Source organism: Hypanus sabinus, chromosome 1, assembly GCF_030144855.1.
Source record: "Hypanus sabinus isolate sHypSab1 chromosome 1, sHypSab1.hap1, whole genome shotgun sequence".
Taxonomy (NCBI): domain Eukaryota; kingdom Metazoa; phylum Chordata; class Chondrichthyes; order Myliobatiformes; family Dasyatidae; genus Hypanus; species Hypanus sabinus.
Window position 1 is genome coordinate 87,858,632 of NC_082706.1, and position 22,687 is coordinate 87,881,318.

General features: G+C 39.9%; 1 protein-coding gene and 1 long non-coding RNA gene across 5 annotated transcripts in view; one reads left to right on the forward strand and one right to left on the reverse strand.

Annotated features, from left to right (window-relative positions):
* rttn (rotatin) overlaps positions 1 to 22,687 on the forward strand; it is a 255,709-nt gene that overhangs the window by 216,705 nt on the left and 16,317 nt on the right. For both annotated transcript variants that reach the window (XM_059971494.1, XM_059971501.1), the window contains 5 exons: positions 5,782 to 5,887; positions 12,988 to 13,085; positions 15,134 to 15,211; positions 15,325 to 15,451; positions 19,558 to 19,751. In XM_059971494.1, the coding sequence (XP_059827477.1) occupies positions 5,782 to 5,887; positions 12,988 to 13,085; positions 15,134 to 15,211; positions 15,325 to 15,451; positions 19,558 to 19,751 (603 nt within the window). The remainder of the gene's footprint in view (positions 1 to 5,781; positions 5,888 to 12,987; positions 13,086 to 15,133; positions 15,212 to 15,324; positions 15,452 to 19,557; positions 19,752 to 22,687) is intronic.
* LOC132395228 (uncharacterized) overlaps positions 20,920 to 22,687 on the reverse strand; it is a 46,196-nt gene continuing 44,428 nt past the window's right edge. For 2 of the 3 annotated variants that reach the window (XR_009512546.1, XR_009512545.1), the window contains exon 4: positions 20,920 to 22,565. This is a non-coding gene — a long non-coding RNA (uncharacterized LOC132395228). The remainder of the gene's footprint in view (positions 22,566 to 22,687) is intronic. The other variant, XR_009512543.1, reaches the window with a different exon arrangement.

Below are 22,687 nucleotides of genomic sequence, written 5' to 3' on the forward strand. Positions count from 1 at the left end.
CAGACAGCGTTCTCCTTCCTCAGTTTGTAAGTACGAGATGTCCGTAAGTCGGACGTTCGTAACTCGGACTACCTGTACAGATATTTATACTCAGATTGAGATTTAATTATCACTTGTACATCAGAGCATATAGTGAAATTCATCGTTTGTGTTAATAACCAACACACCCAAGGATGCGCTGGGGCAGCCCACAAGTGTTACCACACTTTCCGCCACCACTCATGCTCAGCAGAACATGACAATAAGCAACTGAACAACAACAGTGAAACAAGCTGTTCCTCCCTCCCACCCATATATCCACATGCGCACACATAGTTCTCCAACACCAAGAGTTGAACTTTGATCATTATTTTTACCAGTCTTTTCATTTCAAACACTAAAGAATTGTTAGGTTTAAGAATTGCCAGGAAATTCACTCATCACCTTCAATGTTGAAAACATCATTGGTTAGATATCTGTTTTCTCTTCGTAAATCAGCATTGGAATGCAGTACAAGTGTGTCAGTTTGATGAGTTTTCAGCACATATTGAGCATATTATTAGCAATGATACATAATTTGTCCAATTATAGAGCTTAATAGGATTGCATATTACTGCAAGTTGAAGTAATAAACAGCTCTACAAATCTTTCCCACTGACAATACCTGGCAACAATTGTTGTTTGTTTTTTTTTAAAGGACAAAAGTTTCTGTCCCCTTAATTTCTTGAATCTTTACTTAGATCAAATTGACATTCAGTTTAGTGGAAACAGAATTAGTCAGTGATTTCAGAAAGGAATTTGATAAGCATTTCGGAAAGCGATTAATATGGGCGCTGAGGACTAAAGGACTCCCTTATGTGCTGTAATGATCCTGTGATAATCATCATAATTTTTAGGTATGAAAGCTAATTTGTTTTCTTCCATTTCACTTGTGCTATGAACCAAAAGCATTGATCGCTGAGAGGCATTCAATTCATATGCACTCATCAGTGAAATTTACCATTTGGGGAAAAAAAGGGACAAATGTGCTAAATTGCCCCAAAAATATTTTTCAAAATCTGCCATGGAATTGCTGCCAGATAGGAAAGAGTGACTCGTGACTGAACATAACTGGTTGAACTTCCTGAGCAGCACAATTTAACCCATTAATAAAAGCCATAATTTTGGTTCTGGAAATGAGTGATTTTTTTGACATGCAATATTGATGAAACAGTATGAACATCAGTTTCTCCCCCCTCCTCTCTTTTACCATTCCCCATTCTGGCTCACCTCTTGCCCCTTCTCTTTTCCTCACCTGCCTTTCACCTCCCTTTGGTGCCACTCCTTCCCTTTCTCCCCTGGTCCAATCCCCTTTCTTATCAGATTTGTCCTTCTTCAGCCCGATGCACCTCCCAGCTCCTCACTTCTTCCCCTTTATTTCGCGCACCTGCCTTCCCCTTCACTTTTTCATTCAGCCATTGTCCTCTGTAGATAGTTGAGTATTCATTTCTTCAAAGACCCGGTTTATTTATTATCAAAGTGTGTATTCAGTAACAACCCTGAGATACGTGTTCCCCACAGACTGCCACAAAACAAAGATGACCATTGAACTCACCCCTCCACATGCAACAACCCAAATCACACATCTCCTTGAAGTCAAAGTTGAGTACATTATCATGCACAGGGACGTGTATGTTCTGTGCAATGAAAAACTCACTTGCAGCAGCATCACAGGCAAATAGGATCAGATAGAGAGATCAGGTTTATTTATCACAAGTACATCAAAACTTGCGGTGAAATGTGTTATTTGCATCAATAACCAAGGACATGCTGGGGACAGCTCAGAAGTGTCACCATGTTTCCAGAACCAACATATCATGCCCACAACTTAATAACCCTAACCCATACATCTTTGGAATGTGTGAAGAAACTGGAGTAAACCCACTGGTCACGGGGAGAACGTATAAATTCTTTAGAGCCAGTGGAGCGAACTGAACTCTGATTGATTTTATAGCTGGCAACCCTTATTTGACTATGCCACCATCTTTGCTACCATACTGCCCTCTATGCTACCTTGCCGCACATTTACAGAACCGTATAAATTAATCATAAATAAAACAGTTTTGTCTACAAGAAGGCACAATTCAAACAAAATTAAAAGCAAAAAATCCATTTTAGTGCAAAATGGTCAAAGTTCATGAAACATGCTGCATCATTTTCTACTCTGGAAATTTATCCTGGCTCTTTCTGGAGTGACTTATCCTCAGATGCCTCATGCAAGATCAACTTCAGGTGAACACCTGGTCAACTAATACATCAGTTCATTGCTTCTATTACAGCATTAGTTGGAGTTGGTGGGCTAGTTTAGACCCTGTTGTCTCAAAAATTACCACCATTAGGTCTTCCAGAGAAAAAAAATTTTGAATGCCACATCAGATTGGGTATCTGCATGACTAGTCTCAAACTGATCCTTCAAATTTCTTCATACCCAGCAATTACTCTCCCCTCCTGCACCTCACAGTATAGTCTAGTTTCACCCCCATGTTTCCATTCTTTAATATTCTAAATCCCCATTCTCCAGACCGTAGGTTTTTAGCATATGGCATACAACAGCGTACATTTAGCCATGGAAAATCCAGTAGCAAGGAGTTGGATGTTGCTGAAGTTTGTAATTGAGGCATATAACCAATGGAATCATTAGTGCAGTGCCTCAATGCCTATGGATCGCACCCATTTGATGCAATAAAAATCCAGGAAATTACACTAGAAGTGCCTCGGACATTTTGGATGAGGTCTAGTTAAAATTTTTATTTTTGGAAATTTTTAATTTTGTCAAGCGGAGCCTCCTTTTTCCCTCTGAGTGTGTTTACCCGGCACAAGTTGACATGTACTATCTACTTATCCATCTGTCCATCAATCCATCCATCCAGAGCAGAGTAGGCCCTTCAAGCCACAATGCCCAGCAACCCCAATTAATCACGGGACCGTTTTTAATAACCAATTACATCTTTCGACCATGGGAGGACACCAGAGCACCTGGGGAAAACCCATGCACTCCATGGGGAAAGCATACTGCGACTCCTTACAGACTGGTGCCAAAATTGAATTCTGAGCTCCAGATTGCCCCATGCTGTAATAGCATCGCGCTAACTGCTAATACATTGATTTGGATGAGAGCTGAGCTATAGTATAGCCAAGTTTGCTATTGATTATAATTTTGAGAATATTTTATGTGAATGAAATACAGATAAGAAACAAATAATCAGATGCAAAAGGTTTTAAGGTGTGCAAAGAAAGAACTTGAATATGGTTCTGAGGATCAATCATGATCAAATGACTGGCAGAAGAAGCTCAGAGGTTCATGTGGGTTACTGCCTCTTCTATTTACTGTTTCCATGATGTAACTGCAGGTACCATTGTCAATGAATAACTGTGTGTAATCTCAGCTCTGGAGCAGTGATGTCCTGTAGCAGTTATATAGAGCCCCGATGGGACCACATTTAAAATGTTGTTTTCCATAACTAAAGCATTCTTTGCTGTAAATCCTGTCCTAGAGAGAGTGCAGCAACAATTTACCAAAATGATAACTGGGATGATGAGTTTGTCATATGAACAGAGACTAAATCACTAATATTAAGTTGAGAACAATGAAAGGTGATCTCATTAAAGCATTGAAAATTGCTTAGGGCATTTATGTGGTAGATGCAAAGTTGATGTTTTTCCTGGCTGGGATGTCCAGAACCAGAGATTAAAATCTAAAATTAGAGGACTGACAATTCAGATCAAAGATAAGGATGAATTTCTTCACCCCCAAAGTCTTCAGATTTCACTGCCCAAAAGAGATCTTCTGGAACATTTGTTCAGTCTAGTCAAGACAAATTGCTAGATTTATTGTTATTAAGAAAAACATGAAAAGTAATGTTGTGGTAAAAGATCAGGGCTGTTGTATGGAGCCAAATGGCTTCATCACTGTTATTTTTTTATCTCCTTAATGCATAAGACATCAGCCAGAGCTAATATCCTGGGTTAGTGATCTTTCATTTTTACTAAAAACGTCAAGGAAAGCTTTTAATTATTGCTTATTTTTTTAAGGATACAGATTAGTTTTTTTTGTCACATGGACATCAAAGCGTAGAGTTGTTTGCATCATATCAAATCAGCAAGGATTGTGCTGGGGGCAGTTTGCAAGTGTCACTATAGTTCCAGTACCAATGTAACACGCCCACAACTTACTAACCCTAACCATACCAACGTGGGAGGAAAGGAGCACCAAGGGCAAATCTGCGTGGTCATGGGGAAAATGTACAAACTCCTTATAGACAGCGATGGGAATTAAACTCCAGTTGAGGATTGCTGTAAAGCAATTGCGTTAACTGCATACAACTGTGTCTTTGCATACTTTATTATATGCTGGTGACAGTATACCCATACCCTGTCCAGATCTTTTGGTTGTGAGATCAGGGCTCAGGAAGGTGTTCATTGTTCATGGCAGTAGTGGGGTGGTGGCACTCTGAATAATGCAGTTAAGCTGTTAACAAGACCAAGGATGTTCCAGGTGGTGGTTCTCAGACTCATGTCATCCAGTTCCCTGCTGATGGCACAGGGAATAAAGGTACCCCCCGCCCAACTGCCATGCACTTGCTGCCAAATAGGAAAGCATGATTCTGTTTACCTGCTCTGTCATTGACATTAAGGACAGCAGTAAAGGTCCTCCATTTCTGGCAGTGTTCAGGGCTTCCTTCATGTCAGTAGCTTCCTCTCAGTTTTCACTCCTGTCAGTCATGTAAGTGCAGGTGGAGACTCAGGAATACCATCACATCTAGATGTAGAATAATTCCTCCTTGCTTTTTCCATGACAATTTTGTTTTATCAGTCAGAGTTATTTGCCCTGAGCTGAACCCCAAACCTGGAGAACCACTGGACCGCTCTTAATCTGTCCTCTACCCTTTGACCTGTTTGGCATGAGTGACCCTATCAAGAGCCAAAGCATAAATTCCTGACTCCAGCCAACATAGCTCTCTGAGTCATTGAAACACACAAGCCTCCAAACCATAACAAGGATGGCTATATGCTTGTTTGAATTTCCCAAGTAGTTCAATTTAACCCATTAATGAAAGCAGCCATATTTTTAACTCTAGAATTGAGTGATTTTTAGACACACAATGTTGATGAAATTATATGAACATTGATTTCTCCAATTTCCAGTAACTTCTGTCCTCCACTTCCCTCTTCTCTCTTGTTCCAGTTCCCCATTCTGGCTCCCCTTTTACCCATTCTCCTCACCTGCCTATCACCTCACTCTAGTGCCCCTCCTCCTACCCATTCTCCCATGATTCAATCTCCTCTCCTATCAAATTCCTTCTTCAACTTCTCCTATCACCTCCCAGTTTCTCATTTCATCATGCTCCCCCACCACTTTTCCCCACAGCTTCTTATTCTGGCTTCTTCCTCCTTCCTTTCTAGTCCAGATGGAGGGGCTTGACTCAAAACGTTGACTCTCCATTGTCCTCTCCACGAATGCTGCCTGACCTGTGGCATTTTGTTCCTCCAAAATTTTGTGTGTTGCTCTGGATTTCCAGCATCTGCTAAAATCTCTTCTGTTCACAATGTTAAAGAAGCATTGCCCTGTGTATGAACTTCTTGGCCGCAGTCTTTTTTTTTGTGGAATCAGATATTCAAAATCAATATTGCAGAACTTGAAACAGTATAATTTGAAAACCAAATTTGCGTAAGGTAAAGGAAAAATGTGAACATTTTATTTCAGTGTTTTGTATATAAAATTATTTTCAGTTACAGATTTTGATGTGGTATTTTCTTTTGTAGAGCTACGAGGGTAAATCATCTGAAGATATTCAGAGAAAAGTTGCTGCAGGTGCTCTCACCGCATTACTTCCTGTGAGTGCCTGTGCACAGAAACATGCCTTGCAGGGTGAGTGATACAAGTATTAGAGTGCCCTTATAAAATCAGCTCTGTCTGACATGAAGTTATCAGAAAAGTGAGCTATAGGTTCAGTGGCCACTTTATTAGGCCACCTGCACACCTGCTCATTAATGCAACCAATCACGTGGCAGCAACTCAATGCATAAAAGCATGCAGACATGTTCAAGGGATTCAGTTGCTGTTCCGACCAAACATCAAATTGGGGAATAAATGTGATCTCCATGATTTTGACCTTGGAATGATTGTTGCTGCCAGACAGAGTGGTTTGAATATCTCAGAAACTCCAGGGATTTTCATGCACAACAGTTTCCAGAGATTACAGAGAATGGTGCAAAAACAAAAAAACAAACTTCCAGTGAGCAGCAGTTCTGTTAGCAAATGCTTGTTAATGAGAGAGATCACAGGAGAATGGTCAGACTGGTTCAAGCTGACAGTAAGTCAAGTAACCACATTTACAACAGTAGTGTGTAGAAGAGCATTTCTGAACACACAAGTCAAACCTTGAAATGGATAGGCTGTAGCAACAGAAGATCATGAACATTCCCTCGTGGCTGCTTTGTTAGATATTTGAGTTATCTAATAAACTGGCCACTGAGTATTGTTAATGGGACGCCATTTTTAAATGCCAGAAGCCGGTTTTAAGGGATTTCGACAAAGCATGTAAATAATAAAAGACAACCCCCATGGAAGCCTGCCTGTTAAGTTTGAAAGCAACATAAAGATTAGTATTTGCATGAACTTTTGTAGTATACCCGTAAGCTAAGATCACAACTCTTTAGTTTTTGTTGGCTAAAGAAAAATAAGACCCAAAAATAGGTGGTTATTAAATTAGAGTCTGATGCTACAAGACTTTAGTAAGGTACAAGATGTTAAGATATTAAAGGAAGTGACAATGCAATTGGTAACCATCTAGATACTGAATTGAATGTATAACTGTATTACCCTGTAGAAAAAAAAACTTTTGTATGGTGTTAGATTCTAAAATCCTGTGAGACTCTGTATTACTTTGTTTTTTTCCGATCGTAAAAACGCGTTGAAGAAAGGGGGTGTTACACCTGTGCCCCCCCTCTCCTTTTTGAGAATCGCAAGATCACTATTAAGTCAGGGCAGGAGACCCAGGAAATGAGAGAGAGAGACGTTTGGAGTGTCCTGGCCCCAGCGATACAAAGCCACGGAACAGGTCATTGTCTCTTGGAGACGGAATTGTGTATTGAATACTGTACTTCTTGGAAGCCCTCAGGCAATGTGGGCTGGTTGGGGGATGGCATCATTCCACCCTGATTGACATCTGAGACCCTGTGAGTCAGGATAAAAGAGGGTCTGGGGAACAGCCCTTGACATGCACCAGGAGAAACGCTAGAAGTTCCGTGACGGCGTTTAATAGCGATAGCCAGTGGAGGGCCCACGTGTGTCCTTCCCCGTTGCCCCGGGATTGAGGCCCTACCACAGAAGGCGGCTTAGCTAAAGGAGAAATCAGCCCCAACGACTCTCGAAGGACCGACATCATAAAAGGAATAGGCAAGTTTTAATCCGTCTCTCTCTCCAACCAAAAACTGCAGCTTGAATGAACTAAAGTGACTTTTATATTTCCATCTGACAATACATTATCCCCTAGACAACAATAGAGCTATTTCTTATTGATTATTATTATACCCGTGCTTTTAGATTTAGTATTGACAACGTATATTATATGTATGTTTGCATTGATATTTTTGTATATTTTTATCAATATATACCGTAAAAATAGTACCATCAGACTTAAACGGACCTCTCTACCTTTGCTGGTAAGTGACCCAGTTACTGGTTACGTAACAGTGTAAATTTTATTATGTTTGAATTAAACATATTATGTTATAACAATTTTGGTGTCTTTAATGCAGTAAACTTTTCAAAGGTGCTTCAAACATGAATAATCAAACAAAATTGAATACCTTGGTATCTTAAATATTGAAATTAACAATTAAAGATTAAGTTTATGTGTCACATCAAAGCATACTGTGAAATTTATCGTTGCATCACCTGGAACACCCTGATGAAACACATGTGGTCATGGGACAAATTAACAAATACAGATATTGGCAGGAATCAAACGCCAATCTTGTAGCCAGTTCTGTAAAGGATTGCATAAACCGCGATGTTATCATGCCGCCCCAATAGCTCCCACGCCACCCCAATATATGTGGCAGAAATAGTTGAGTGAGTGCTCCCAAATTTCACAGGTGTTCAGTAGGCAAACTTCACAGAGTATTTCCTAGTAAGTGGTTGTATGTTCAATCTCCACTGCTGGGCTGCATGAGGTATACAAATCCAATGTGTAATCAGAAACTTCTTGCAAAGTTTGGTGCTTTCACATTTACATGCCCAGCTTCCCTCCAGTTATAGAGGGAAATGCTAATAGTTCCACAGGGAACTCTTGTATTTAAAAGGCTCGCTGTGGTATTCAGGTTCCTTCCTGAGCTCATTCCTCCCAGCTCTGACTATTACTGTCATCAAGCTTTCCAGGAGTTATCTCTTACTTCACCCATCTTGCATTTATTCCTTCCTTGTTCACCACACCTTCATCTATCCATGTCTGTGCTCTGTAACTTCCCCTCTTAACACATAGCTTACTTTTCCTTCTGCTTTTAATTTGTCTTTTAAAACTCTTCAACCACGTTACCATCATTACTTGCCCTCAGTATATTCAGGTTTTTCAGTGCCCATTTTCTGTCTAATCACAACTTTTAGTCAGCTTTCTCTTAAATGCAAGATGTCATTGTTTTGCATCCTTAGTCACAATTACATGAATTAGTTGTCATGTGATATCCGTAATTAGAATTTAAAAGCAACAAGCGTCTGCTGGAGCAACTCAGCTGGTGAACAGCATCAGTGGGAGGAAGGGAATGGTTGACATTTCCGACAGATTATTTGTTTCTTCAGTTTCCAGCATCTGCAGTCTCATGTATATTCATTAGAATTTATAATGTTAAAAAGAGTTCTTTGAACATAAATCTGAAAACATAGAACATTGCACAAAAGCATAGGCTATTCAGCCCATGATATTGTACTAGCCTTTTAACCTACTCTAAGATTTATCTAACCCTCCCTTCATTTTTCTATCATCCAAGTGTCTTTCTAAGAATTGCTTAAATATATTTGTCTATACCACCACCGCTGGCACACACTCCCCACACTGTTTGTGTGAAAAATAAATAAATAAAATACAACAACATCTACCTCTGACAATCCCCCTATACTGTCCTACAACCTTCTTAAAGTTATTCCCTCATGTATTAGCCATTTCTGCCTTGGAAAAAAGTCTCTGGCGATCCATTTTATCTACAGTATGTCTCTTATCATCTTGAACACCTCTCCTCCTCCTCCTCCTCTTCTCCAAATAGAAAAGCCCTATCCTCATAAGACATGCCCTCTAGTCCAAGCAACATCCTGGTAAATCACAACTGAGCACAATAGTCCAAGTAATGCACACAAAATGCTGGAGGAATACAGCAGCTTAGGCAGCATCTATGGAAAAGAGTAAACAGTCGATGATTCTGTAAGGCCATAAGATGTAGGTGCAGAATTAGGTGTTGGAGTCCATTTTGCATTTCATCATGGCTGATCCAATTTTCCTTTGCTCCCAATCTCCTCCCTTCATCCCATATTCCTACATGCCCTGATCAATCAAGAATCTGCCTTAACTATACGTAAAAACTTGGCCTCCACAGCTGCATATGGCACAGATTCACCACTCTTGGGTTAAAGAAATTCCTCCTCATCTCCATTCTAAAAGGACACCCCTCTATTCTAAGGCTGTGTCCTCTGGTCTTATACTGTCCCACCATAGAAAATATCCTCTCCACATCTACTCTATCAAGACCTTTCACCATTCAATAGGTTTCAATAAGGTCACCCCTCATTCTTCTGAATTCTAGTGAATACAGAACTAGAGCTGTCATACGCTCTTCATTTGACAAGACATTCAATCATGGAATCATTTTTGTGAATCTCCTTTGAACTCACTCCAGTTTTGGCAAATCCTTTCTAAGATAAGGGACGCAAAATTGTTCACATTACTCCAAGTGAGGCCTCACCAATGCTTTATAAAGTCTCAACATTATATCCTTTCTGTTATATTCTAGTCCTCTTGAAATGAATGCTAACATTACACTTGCCTTCCTCACCACAGACTTAACCTGTAAATTAACCTTTAAGGAATCCTCCACAAGGACTCCCAAGACACTTCGTGCTTCAGTTTTTTTGTATTTTCTCTCCATTTAGAAAATAGTCAAGCCTTTTATCTCTTCTACCAAAGTGCATAACCATTCCCTTCCTGACTCTGTATTCCAGCTGCCATTTCTTTGCCCAATCTCCTAATCTGTCTGTTCTTCTGTTGCCTCTTTACTTCCACAAAACTACCTGCCCCTCCACCTATCTTCGTATTGTCTGCAAACTCTGCAACAAAGCAATCAATTTCATCATCCAAATAATTGACATGTAATGTAAAAAGAATCGGTCTTTCATAGACTCCTGTAGAACACCACTAGTCACCGCAGTCAGCTAGAAGACACCCTTTATTCCCACTTCTTGCCTCCTGTCAGTCAGCCACTGCTTTTTCCATGCTAGAATCGTTCCTACATTATCATGAGCTCATAGCTTTTTGAGCATTTTGTAAAAGACCTTCTGAAAATCTAAGTACACATCTGTGATCTAACTAGGGTTTTATAGATTTGCAACATTGCCTTGTGGCTTTTGAAGTCCATCTTCTAAGTAATGAAAGCTAATGCACTATACACATTATTAACTTGTGTGGCAATTTTGAGGGATCTATGAACGTGGGCCCCAAGATGCCTCTGTTCCTCCACTCTGCCAAGAATCCTGCCATTATCCCTGTACTTTGCCTTCAAATTTGACTTTCTAAATTGTATCACTGCACATTTTTATGTTTCGTGAAGTCACATTTGCAGTATTATACTGTTTATGATTTCATCTTTAGTTTTCTTAACTCTGTAATAGCTCACATCTCACCAATATTAAAATGTGATTCTGTTTGATTTAATTTTATTCTTCTTGTGAATACGTTGGTTGTATTGTAAGATCATCTGACCATTTAGTCATTGTCTAGTCGGATATGTCATTTGTTCGAAATGAGGATTCTGAGAAGTTACTGCATTAACCACTCAGAGCTATTCAAACAACCGTATTTAAATTCCTTTCACTAAAAATTGTTTTCCATTTTACAGAATAATGATGTGACAGTAAACTGTTGAATTTGATGCTCCCAGTAGAGCTGTCATGTGGGCTTGGGTAAATATTTAATTGAAGTTTACTTTCAAGATTAATTCAAATCAGAGAATTGTTCTGTCTTCTCTTCCGTGGAGCATATAATTTGCATCAGGCAAATATTTTGACACTTGTTCTCTTCTTGTGATCCAAGAACTCCAGGGCAATAAGCTGATGAGCATCCCTACTATGTTAAATAAATCTGTGTTCCACCATCTTGCAGAGAATTGGCCCAGAAGCGGGTGAAGGATATGTTCCCTCAACCAGAGCACTGTTAGATATCAATCATTGCAACTCTAAGGCTGCCATATAGAACAACATTAGCACATTTACTCAGACTTGTGTAGATGCAGTTGCCAATCATGAAGTGCCTTCAGTAGAACCAGCCAGATCTATTGTTTATAGGTCTTATAATGAAACTGTGTGCCTTAATGTTGCCCAAAGAATGGTTCAGGGCTCAGAATGAAGATCAATGTTTCTTTGATGACATACACTTAGTTGCTACTTCAGGTTCCCCTGTACGTATTAAAGTGGACATTGAGTGTATGTTTGTGGTCTTCTGTTGCTGTAGCCCGTCCACCTCAAGGTTCGATGTGTTGTGCATTCAGAGATGCTCTTCTGCACACAGCTGTTGTAACACTTGGTTATTTGAGTTACTGTCACTTTGCTGTTAGCTTGAACCAGTCTGCCCATTCTCCTCTGACTTGTCACGTTAACAAAGCATTTTCACCCACAGAACTGTCGCACTATCAATTTTTAATTTTTTTTTTAAATGCACCATTCTCTGTAAACTCTTGTGTGTGAAAATGCCAGGAAATCAGTAGCTTTTGAGATATTCAAATCACCTTATGTAGGATTATCAATCATTCCACAATCAAAGTTACTTAGATCACATTTTTTCCCTATTCTGATGTTTTGTCTGAATGACTGAACCTTTTGACTATGTCTGCATGCTTTTCTGCTTTGAGTTGCTGTCACATGGTTGGCTGATAGTTGCATTAACGAGCAAGTGTACCTAATAAAGTAGTCAATCGTTGTATATTCCTCACATAACTTTAAACCACACAGGTATTCCAACTGGACCAACAAACTCAAACTGTATTAACAAGCTTCTGGTGCAGTGAATTGTTGCAGACTGATCAGAAGATTCATATTTTCATATCCATGACACGAGCTAATAAAAAGTTCAAACATTTACTTTTTGTATTTAACCAATGCACAGCAAGATCTATGCAAAATTGGGTATGGATTCATAAGCCCAACCATGGTTCTACTCAATAGAACCTCAAATGAACGCATTCTTCCTGTTAATAATTTTCATTTCAATGGCGTAGTTAAACCAACTGATGTAGAAAATTAAAAGCTACCAGATATCCTGTGGATAGAAAGGCTCATTCCTTGAGTTGGTTAAGGTGTAACATTCAAGCAGAGTGGATGGAGCTTTCACACTGATAATACTGATTCTGAATGATATTATTATGCCACATTAACACCATGAGATGCTCTACCCTTACCACCTCTAAAATGAAATATATTTGGAAATAAAGCATTCTTTCAACTTGTAAATATTTGATTTAAAGATGTGTATTTTTCCTCAAATCTGTTCTCATAATACACCAGATTCTACACATCTTTAATTGTAATTTATAAGCAATATTGGAAATATGGTTGAAATAATTTTTGCAGATTTGATGAATAATTTTGAAAACTCAGTTTCAATCTCTCATTTTACATTAAAACAAGATCTCTTTATACAGTTGAGATAAAGTGAATGTGAACAAACTGCTTCTAACCTGGATGTGATTCTGCAATCCTTCCTTGTTTAGCTGGCCTTATTGACAGCTGTATAGAACAGATGAAGCAAACGTATATACAGTTCAACTTAGAATCATTGAGACCCGGAAAAGTCATCCAAAGGAGAAAGGTAAGTGAGGAAACAAAGATTCAATCAGCAAACCCAAAATGTTGGAGAAGCAAAATATTAGATGACATCAGGATGGTCTTGGCCCGAAATGTTGATTCTTTATTACTTTTCAGAGATGCTGCCTGACCTGCTGTGTTCCTTCAGCATTTTGAGTGTGTTATTCTGGACTTCAAGTATTTGCAGAATCTCTTATAGGCATTTGTTAGTTTCATGACTCCATGGATTTGTGCCTTGGAAGGTTTCCAGGGTGCAGGCCTGGGCAGGGTTGTATGGGAGACCAGCAGTTGCCCAAGTTGCAAGCCTTCCCCTCTCCACACCACCGATGTTGTCCAAGGGAAGGGCACTAGGACCCAAGTAGCTTGACACTGGTGTCATCGCAGAGCAATGTGTTGTTAAGTGCCTTGCTCAAGGATACAAGCTACCTCAGCTTAGGCTCGAACCAGTGACCTTCAGATCACTAGACCAATGCCTTATCCACTAGGCTACGTGCTAACACAGAATCTCTTATGTTTAGTCAACAAATGAATTTTTGTTCTATTTTCTTCAAACACTAAGATATTCCATGTAACATAATTACTTTGATAATTTTTTTGAAGTACTCCTACTGATGTTTTGGCATGGTCTTATTCTTTCAGTTTGGATTTGATTCACATAATGATGATTATTATTGAGGAGATCATTTATGTGCTGAAATGTAGACACCAATATTGTTAGTACCTGGCTGACTCCACACATTTGTTCTGTTGACATCCTAACAGGCATCGTTTAATTCACTTCGATGTAGAAATAAATTTCAGTTTTGAAAATCGATGAACTACTTTTTTGAAGTCACGAGTAATGTTGTTCGCATGGTGTTTTTCTTCTCTTCCCGCACCCCCCCCCCCCCACCCCACACCTCACTGTGTTTGCAAAGCAGCAGTTTTCATGCAGCTGCCATGCATGTCCATCAACCCAGGTTCAGCCCTGATCTCTGGTGCTGTCTGTCTGTGTTGTTTGCACGTACTGTTGCCCCATAGGTTTTTCTCTGATGTTTCAGATTATCTCTCCGAACATCCCAAAGACATACAGGTTTCTACATGATTTGGCCATTGTAAATTGTTCCTAATGTGTAGAAGAGTAGTGAAATTTGTTGAGGATGACAGTACATTGATGGGACTGAAACCTCTCCCTCAATGTTGCAAAAACAAAGGAGCTGGTTGTGGATTACAGGAGGAATGGAGACGGGCTAACCCCTATTGACATCAGTGGATCTGGGGTTGAGAGAGTAGATAGCTTCAAGTTCCTCGGCATCCACATCACCAAAAACCTCACGTGGTCTGTGCACACCAGCTATGTGGTGAAAAAGGCACAACAGCGCCTCTTTCACCTCAGACAGTCGAGGAAGTTTGGTATGGGCCCCCAAATCCTAAGAACTTTCTACAGAGGCACAATTGAGAGCATCCTGACTGGCTGCATCATCGCCTGGTATAGGAACTGTACTTCCCTTAATCGCAGGACTCTGTGGGGAGTAGTGCGGACAGCCCAGCGCACCTGTAGTTGTGAACTTCCCATGATTCAGGGCATTTACAAGGACAGGTGTGTAAAAAGGGCCCATAGGACCATTGAGGACCCAAGCCACCCCAACCACAATCTATTCCAGCTGCTACCATCCAGGAAGCAGATATCGCAGCATAAAAGCCAGGACCAATAGGCTCCAGGACAGCTTCTTCCACCAGGCCATCAGACTGATTAACTCACACTGATTTGAGTGTACTCTATATTATATTAATTGTTCTATTTATTATATATTACCATGATTGCACATTTAGATGGAGACGTAATGTAAAGATTTTTACTCATGTATGTGAAGGATGTAAGAAATAAAGTCAATTCGAAAGGTTACAGAGGAAAGTTACCAGGGAATGGATTTGTGTTAAGAAACAACCTAAGCTCAGTGCATTGAAATGGATGCCCTCCATATTGTAAGAAAATATGGAAATTTGTCTGTGACTGTTAGAATTTCTCAAGAAGTATTGATATGGATTGTTGATATGTTTCTGATGCCACAGGATGACCCTCTGACCAGAGAACTGAAAGCAGTAATGCAGTTGCTGCGGAATTGTCTACATCATAATATCGAATGCAAAGTAAGTCTGCTACCAAGTCAAATTAATCTGTGGTTTTCTGAATTATTACTTGAACAATCTCACTGCAATTCCATCCATCTCTCTCCTTCTGTACCCTAACCCCACCTCTACAGGTTGCAGCATCCGATGCGCATCTTGTCAATGCTGTCTATTCACTTTGGCCCTGGCTTCTAATGGATGACGTGCTGATGTTGGAAGCTCTGAAGCTGCTCTGCGTCTATACTGCTAACCTTCCTGCATGTAAGTAGAGCCTAGACTCTGTTACCGGAGTAGCTGCAATGTGTAAAGAACTGATACTATTAATTCAGTAAAAGTTGTTTTGTATGTCAGGAAGCTAGGAAAACACCTCTACTTTTTGAGAAGGCTGAAGAGAGCGAGTCTATGCACACTAATTGTCTTGACCTTCTACAGATATGCAGTGGACAGCATCCTAACATGCTGCACCATTGTGTGGTACAGAGACTGCATTGCAGTGAATAGAGGGCTTAATGCGTTAAAGGGCTCTGCAATGCATAGTTAAAGCTGGCCAATACATCACCAGCACCAAGCTACCCACAGTCAAGGCCATATTTACAGAAAGGTGCAAGCAATATCGTGAAGGATCCCATCCACCATAATTATGGACTATTTGTCCTATTCCCACGCAGCTTCCACACCAGGACCAGTAGACTCAAAAGCAGTTACTCGCATGGATAAAGCAGTGGCTGATTGGCAAGAGACAAAGTGTGAGAATAAGGGGAGCCTTTTCTGATTGGCTGCTGATCAGTTGTGGTGTTCCACAGGGTTTGGTGTTGGGACTGCTTCTTTTTACATTGTATGTCAATGGTTTGGATTATGAAACTGACGGCTTTGTGGACAAATTTGCAGATGATATTAAGATAGGTGGAGGAGCGACAGGTAGCGTTTGGGAAGTGGGGAGGCTGCAGAATGACTTGGAGAGTTTAGGAAAATGGGCAAAGAAGTAGGAGATGGAATATAGTGTCAGGAAGTGTATGGTCATGCACTATGATAGAAGGAATAAAAAGCATAGTCTATTTTCTAAACGGGAAGAAATTTCAAAAATCTGAGATGCAAAGGGACTTGAGAGTTCATAAAGATAAGTTTATAAGTTCATAAAGATAAATTCCATAAAGATAAGCTGGTGGTGAGGAATGCAAATGAAATGTTCACACTCATTTCAAGCGAACTAGAATATAAAAACAAGGATGTTATGCTGAGGCTTTGTAAAGCACTGGTGAGGACTCGCTTGAATTTTTCTGAGCTGTTTTAGGCCGTTTATCTATGAAAGATGTGCTGACGTTGGAGAGGGTTCAAAGGGGGTTCACAAAAATTATTCCATAACTGAAAGGCTTATATGAGGATTGTTCGATGGCTCTGGACCTATACTTGCTGGAATTTAGAAGAACGATGGGGATCTTATTGAAACCTATTGAATGTTGAAAGGCTTAGATAGAGTGGATGTGGAGAGGATGTTTCTTATAGTGGAGTGGTCTAGACCTAGAGGGCGCAACCACAGAATAGAAGAGCGGTCCATTTAGAACAGATGGCTTTGGAGGCCAGGTCATTGTGTGTATTTAAGATGGAGGGTGACAGATTCTAGATGAGTCAGGGTGTGAATGGTTATGGAGTGAAGGCAGGAGAATGGGGTTGAGAGAGAAATAGATCAGCCATGATAAAATGATGGACCAGACTTGAAAGGCCGAATTGCCGAATTCTGCTCTCATGTCTTATGGTCTGTGATATTCTAGTGCAGTTAACTGTGTCTCTATCTGACAAGAACAAAATGGCCATATGTGTACTGTGCACGAGAAGTCAAGTAAGCATGGTAGAGTAGTGGTTAGCACAACCACTTTACAGCGCCTGCGATCGCTGATCAGAGTTCAATTTCCATCGCTGGCTTTAAGGAATTTGTATGTTCTCTCCGTGATTGTGCAGGATTTGTCTGCGGGCTCTGTCTGGTTTCATCACACATTCAGAAGACGTATGGTTAGGGTGAGTGAATTGTGGTCATGTTATGTTGGCGCCTGAACGGTGGCAGCACATGAGGATTGCCCAGCACCATCCTTTGATGCAAAATGAAGCATTTCACTGTATGTTTCGATGTACATATGAGAAATCAAGCTAATCACTAACCTTCAGATCCAGCCTTTCTTGTCAATCTAAACTTCATCAGCATAGCAATGAAAAAGGCCGTTAGTGTCACCATCAAATAGCATTTACCAATAACCAACTCATCAAAGCCTAATCCAGGTCTTATCAGGTTTATGTGGCTCCAGATCTTAGAACAACCACACATAGAAACTAGCTGAATTCCAGGAGTGCAGCAGAATTTGGCTGTGGAAGCCATCAAGGAATCCTAATAAAAAACATTCAACTATTAATTATAAACATGTAAATTCTGCAGACGCTGAAAATCCAAATCAACACACACAAGATGCTGGAGAAACTCAGCAGGTCAGCCAGCATCTATGGAGGGAATAAACAGTCTCTGTTTCGGGCCAAGATTCTTTATCATATCACCTGCACGTGGAACAGGTCCTTGACAGTTGATCATAAAGAAAGATTTGATTAAAGATTAGCTTTGGTTGTCACATAAACTTTGATGTGTAACTTGCATCAAATTGAATCAGCGAGGAGTATGCTGGGCAAACCACAAGTGTCAGTACACATCCGGCATCAGCATAACATGCCCACAACTCGCCAATGTCAACCGAACATCTCTAGTTTGTGGGGGTAAAAAACCAAGCAGCCCCAGGAAGAATGCACAAGCTTCCCACAGACAGCAGCGTATCTCGAATTCCGATCAATTTTGCTGCTGGTGCTGAAAAGCCTGGTGCCAACCACTACGCTACTGTGCTACCCATTGGGCCAGGATTAAGGAATTAAGTTATATTACAGCTGAGATAAAATCGGCACTTACAGCTTTGAAGTTCAAGTGTTAAATAATTTCAATTAATTAACATGATGAAAGATTTGAAAAGGTTGAAGTGCAAAAGATATTTCCTATGGGAAGAGAAACCAGAATAAGTAGCCACAGTGCCGAAATTAAATCAGGAAGAGCCTTTTCCACATATAAAGTAATCCTGTACCCCAGAAGGCTCTGGATCATTTTCATTTGAAATATTAGAGGCGGTGGTCAATATGTTTTCATAAAGTTGAGGTGAAATGAATACGGAAACAACTGACAGATCTCAGTCATTTGTGGAACAAATTAGGAGCACTTCTGTTCCTGCTTGTGCTTCCCCCCCCCCCCCCCCCCCCGTTTTTCAAACTGTGTGCTGCTTTTGCAGTGAAGGTCTAATCCACTGAGGCTGACTTTCGTTTTCAGTAGCTTCCTACACTTTGTTTCTGAGTTAATTTGTTAATTGTAATAATATAAATCTGTTTTAGTGCACCTGTATGAACAGCCATTATAGATAATAGGCTTGAATGTTCAGATAAAAGAAAGTGCCAATTGCAAGCTACCAGAGTCCTCAAAAATATTCTGATAGGTGTCACTTATATTACAGAGGTATCCTACTTTCATACAAATTTGTGAACTTTCGGCATATCATCTGCCAAACTTCTGTCAATGCATGCTGGAGAGTGTACTGGCTAGTTCAATCACAGACTGGTATGGAAACACCAAGGCCCTTGAACAGAAAAGCATACAAAAAGTAGTGGATGCAGCTCAGTCTATCACAGCAAAGTCCCTCCCTCCACTGAGTACATCTATAAGGAGCACTGTTGCAAGAAAACAGCATCCATTATCAAAGAGCCACACCATCCAGGCCATGCCCTCTTCTTGCTGCCATCTGGCTCCTGAACCAGAGTGGATAATTTCACTCGCCCCAACACTGAACTGATTCCACAAACTATGAGCTCTTCAATGCATTGATATTATTGCTTATTTATTTATTTTTTGTTTTGTATTTGCACAATTTGTTGTCTTTTGCACATTGGTTATTTGTCTGTCTTTGTATTTATTGTGAATGCCCCAAAGAAAATGAATCTCAAGCTAGTATATGATGATATATGTATACATAGATAATAAATTTACTTTTAAACTTTGAAATGTAGCCAATACTCTGGATTTTGCCACCAAGATGTTATCTTTGAGATTATGCAATGATGATGAAGATGCTACACACACTATTTTGATTAATATTTCTGTGATTTAGCAATTATTTTCCTCCTTAAATTTTTTAAACAAGGTTAAAACCGAGAAAAAATAATAGCAGCATTAATAGAATATTTAATTATCTATTTTATGTTGGTTATAAAAATGCTTTGTTCATATATAACCATTTGAAATTGAAGCCTGAAACATCGGGTCTTTCTCAGTGATCCAACTTGTCATTTTTCAGCATGCGTTTCCCTGTGTTGTGGAACTGGAGGACCAGTTTCATCTCAGAAAGGACTTGGTGGGAGCAGTCTCATGCATATGATCATGAAGCAAGCCTTGCAGAAGACACACGACAATATTATCATTCAACAAATAGCATTTTCTGTACTCTCCAACTTGGCTTTCTCCCATGAATGTAAAGGCATTTTACAGAAGGTTAGTAAAAACTCCAGGATAATCACGGGACAGCTTTGTTATATAAGTTTTAGAATACCTCCAATTACTTTTAAAATATTGTTAATTCATTAAAGTCAATGATCTTGGCATATATAACTCAGAAAAGTCCACAGGGATCTTAGAATACCCAGCCAAACCTCTGAATATAGTATTTAGTCTGGGAGACTAGAAAAATTAGTTTTATTATCCCAGACATAGTATATCATGAAATTTGTTGTTTTAAGGCAGCATAAAAATTACCATGTTACAGTAAGAAATGTAAACCAATGAACTAAGCAGTGCAAAAAGGGGAGAAATAGTGAGGTAATGTTCATGGTCCATTCAGCAATCTGATGACGGAGGAGAAGAAGCTGTTCCAGAATCATTGAGTATGTGTCTTCAGGCTCTGGTACCTCCTCTCTGATGATAGTAATAAGAAGAGAGCATGTCCTGGATGCTGAGGGCCCTTGATGACGAATGCTGCTTCGAAAGCAGCATCCTTTGAAGATGTCTTCGATGGTGGGGAGGCTAATTCCCATGATGGAACTGGCTGAGTTTGCAACCTTTTGCAGCTTTTTCCAATCCTGTGCATTGGCGCTTCCATACCAGATGACAATGTAACTAGTTAGAACCCTGTCCACAGTACATTGAGAGGAGTTTGGTGATATACCAAATCTCCTTAAACTGCTAATTAAACTGAAATATAGCTGCAGGCATGCCTTCTTTGTAATGGCATCAAAATGTTAGGTCTAGTAGAGATCTTGAGAGACGTTGGCACATAGGAACATGATACTATTCATCCTTATCACTGCTGATCCCTCAGTGAGGACTAATTTTCGCTCAACTTCCCCTTCCTGAAGTCCACAATCAATTTCTTATTGAGTGCAAGGCTGTTTTTGCGACATCAGTCAACCAACCGATCTATCTCACACATCATCCATTGTTCACAGAGAAAGGTAAAACAAGTGATTGGGCATTCTATGGATCCACAATTAAAGACAGAATTAACAAACATTTGGAGTTGTCTAATTTAGTGAAGGACAGTCTGTAAGGATGACTAGGAGCTTTATCATGTCTGGCAGATTGTCTTTGTGAAGAATGGACAAGTAAAGGAAGTACAATGGAGATACTTGTGCAGATATTTGATCCAATCTCTCAGTAAATCAGAGGTCAAATTCATAGTTTAGAAGAAATCAACATTAATAAAAATTTGGTTGACTAACGTAGAATTAGTCTCCAGTTCTAGTGTTGCTCAAATTGAAGGAAGGTTGGAAAGGTTGCTGGAAGGTCAATTCCATGGGTCACCATGCAGGCTGGTTTTCTCCATTTAGAAAGGTTAGGACTTTGGTATGAAGACTAATTGTCAATCATTCTGACAACATGAAAGCAATGTTTAGAAGCAGTAAAAGTAATTTAAAAATGCGCAAGAACATGGGTGAACTGGCAGAATGTGTCAACAGTTTGTTTAATTTTAGTTGATATGAGGAAGTCAGTTTTAAAACGAACCTCAGTGGAAGGGCACTGAAGGGTATGGAGCATTAGCAACATAATGTTTTAATATCTTCTCTGAAAGTATAAATATAATCAATACACAGAAAAGGCAAACAGCATTGGCATTTATTGAATTGAGTATGGAGTGCAAAAATAGAGAGAAATGACAAAATTGTTCTAATATAGGCCTTGAAGTTCTTTCATGTCAAGAAAAGCATAATAAACACACGGTGGCTTAATGGACATTTTGTGTGAGATGAAACATAACAAAATTCTGTTATGCATAGAGCCTTCCTTCCAAGTTCAATGCTGACAGAGGCCATTATTACAGTTATTTCATCATTTTGACGAAGTCCGATAGAGCCCTGTGAAGTGTTGTGGGGCAAGGAGGTCTCTTGCAGAGATGGGTATTGTTTTCTACCAGGTGGTGGGTGATTGGCTTTGTGATTCTTGTGAACTGAGTCTGTTCAGTGGGGTCATAGCAGATGTAGAATTGGATTTACAGTTGGCTGAGAAAGCAGTCATGGTTGAGTGCAGGTTAAGGTCATGATCAGTCCAAGTATGTGATCCTTGGGAATTCCAGGTAGTGACCTCCTTCAAGGGGAAAACATTTAAAATGGGCCAACTTTCCATTGGTTTGCAACCCTGCATTCCATGGAGCTGGAACTGGTTATGTCGGCTCACTTCACATATCACCAAAGTAGACTAATCATTCATTACAGAGTTGGCTTCTGCACATCTGGGCAGGACTATTCCTGGGCCACACATTCAGATCAATATTATACAAAAATGACACACAATCACCTGTGCCAGTGATCTTAGCTGAGATCTTAAGCACTCTGTGCATATAAACTAACTAGAAGTGGTGGATACAATCCACCAGAGGCAAAGCCTTCCCACCATTGAGCATATTTACAAGGAGGACTGCCACAAGAAAGCAGCAGCCATCATCAAGGGCTCCCACTACCAAGTTCAGGAACAGTTGTTTCCCTTCAACCATCAGGCTCCTGAACCAGCGTGGATAATTTCACTTGCCTCAGTTCTGAACTGCTTACATAACCAATGGACTCATTTTCAAGGACTCCTCAACTCATGTTCTCAGTATTATTTATTTATTTACTTTATTTGCACAATTTCTCTTCTTTTAGACATTGGTGGTTCGTCAGTCTTTGTTTATATCTAGTTCTTCATAAATGAGTCCTGATGAAGGGTCTCAGTCCAAAACTTCGACTGTACTCTTTTCCATAGATGCGGCCTGGCCTGCTGAGTTCCTCCAGCATTTTGTGTGTGTTGCTTCAATAAATTCTTGATTTTCCTGTAAGCCTGCAAGAAGATGAATGCCGTGGTAGTATATGCTGATATATCCATGCTTTGATATTAAATTTACTTGGATATTTTTCTGTGAAACTCCATTTAATAGCACACAATTATGTTATATCAAAATG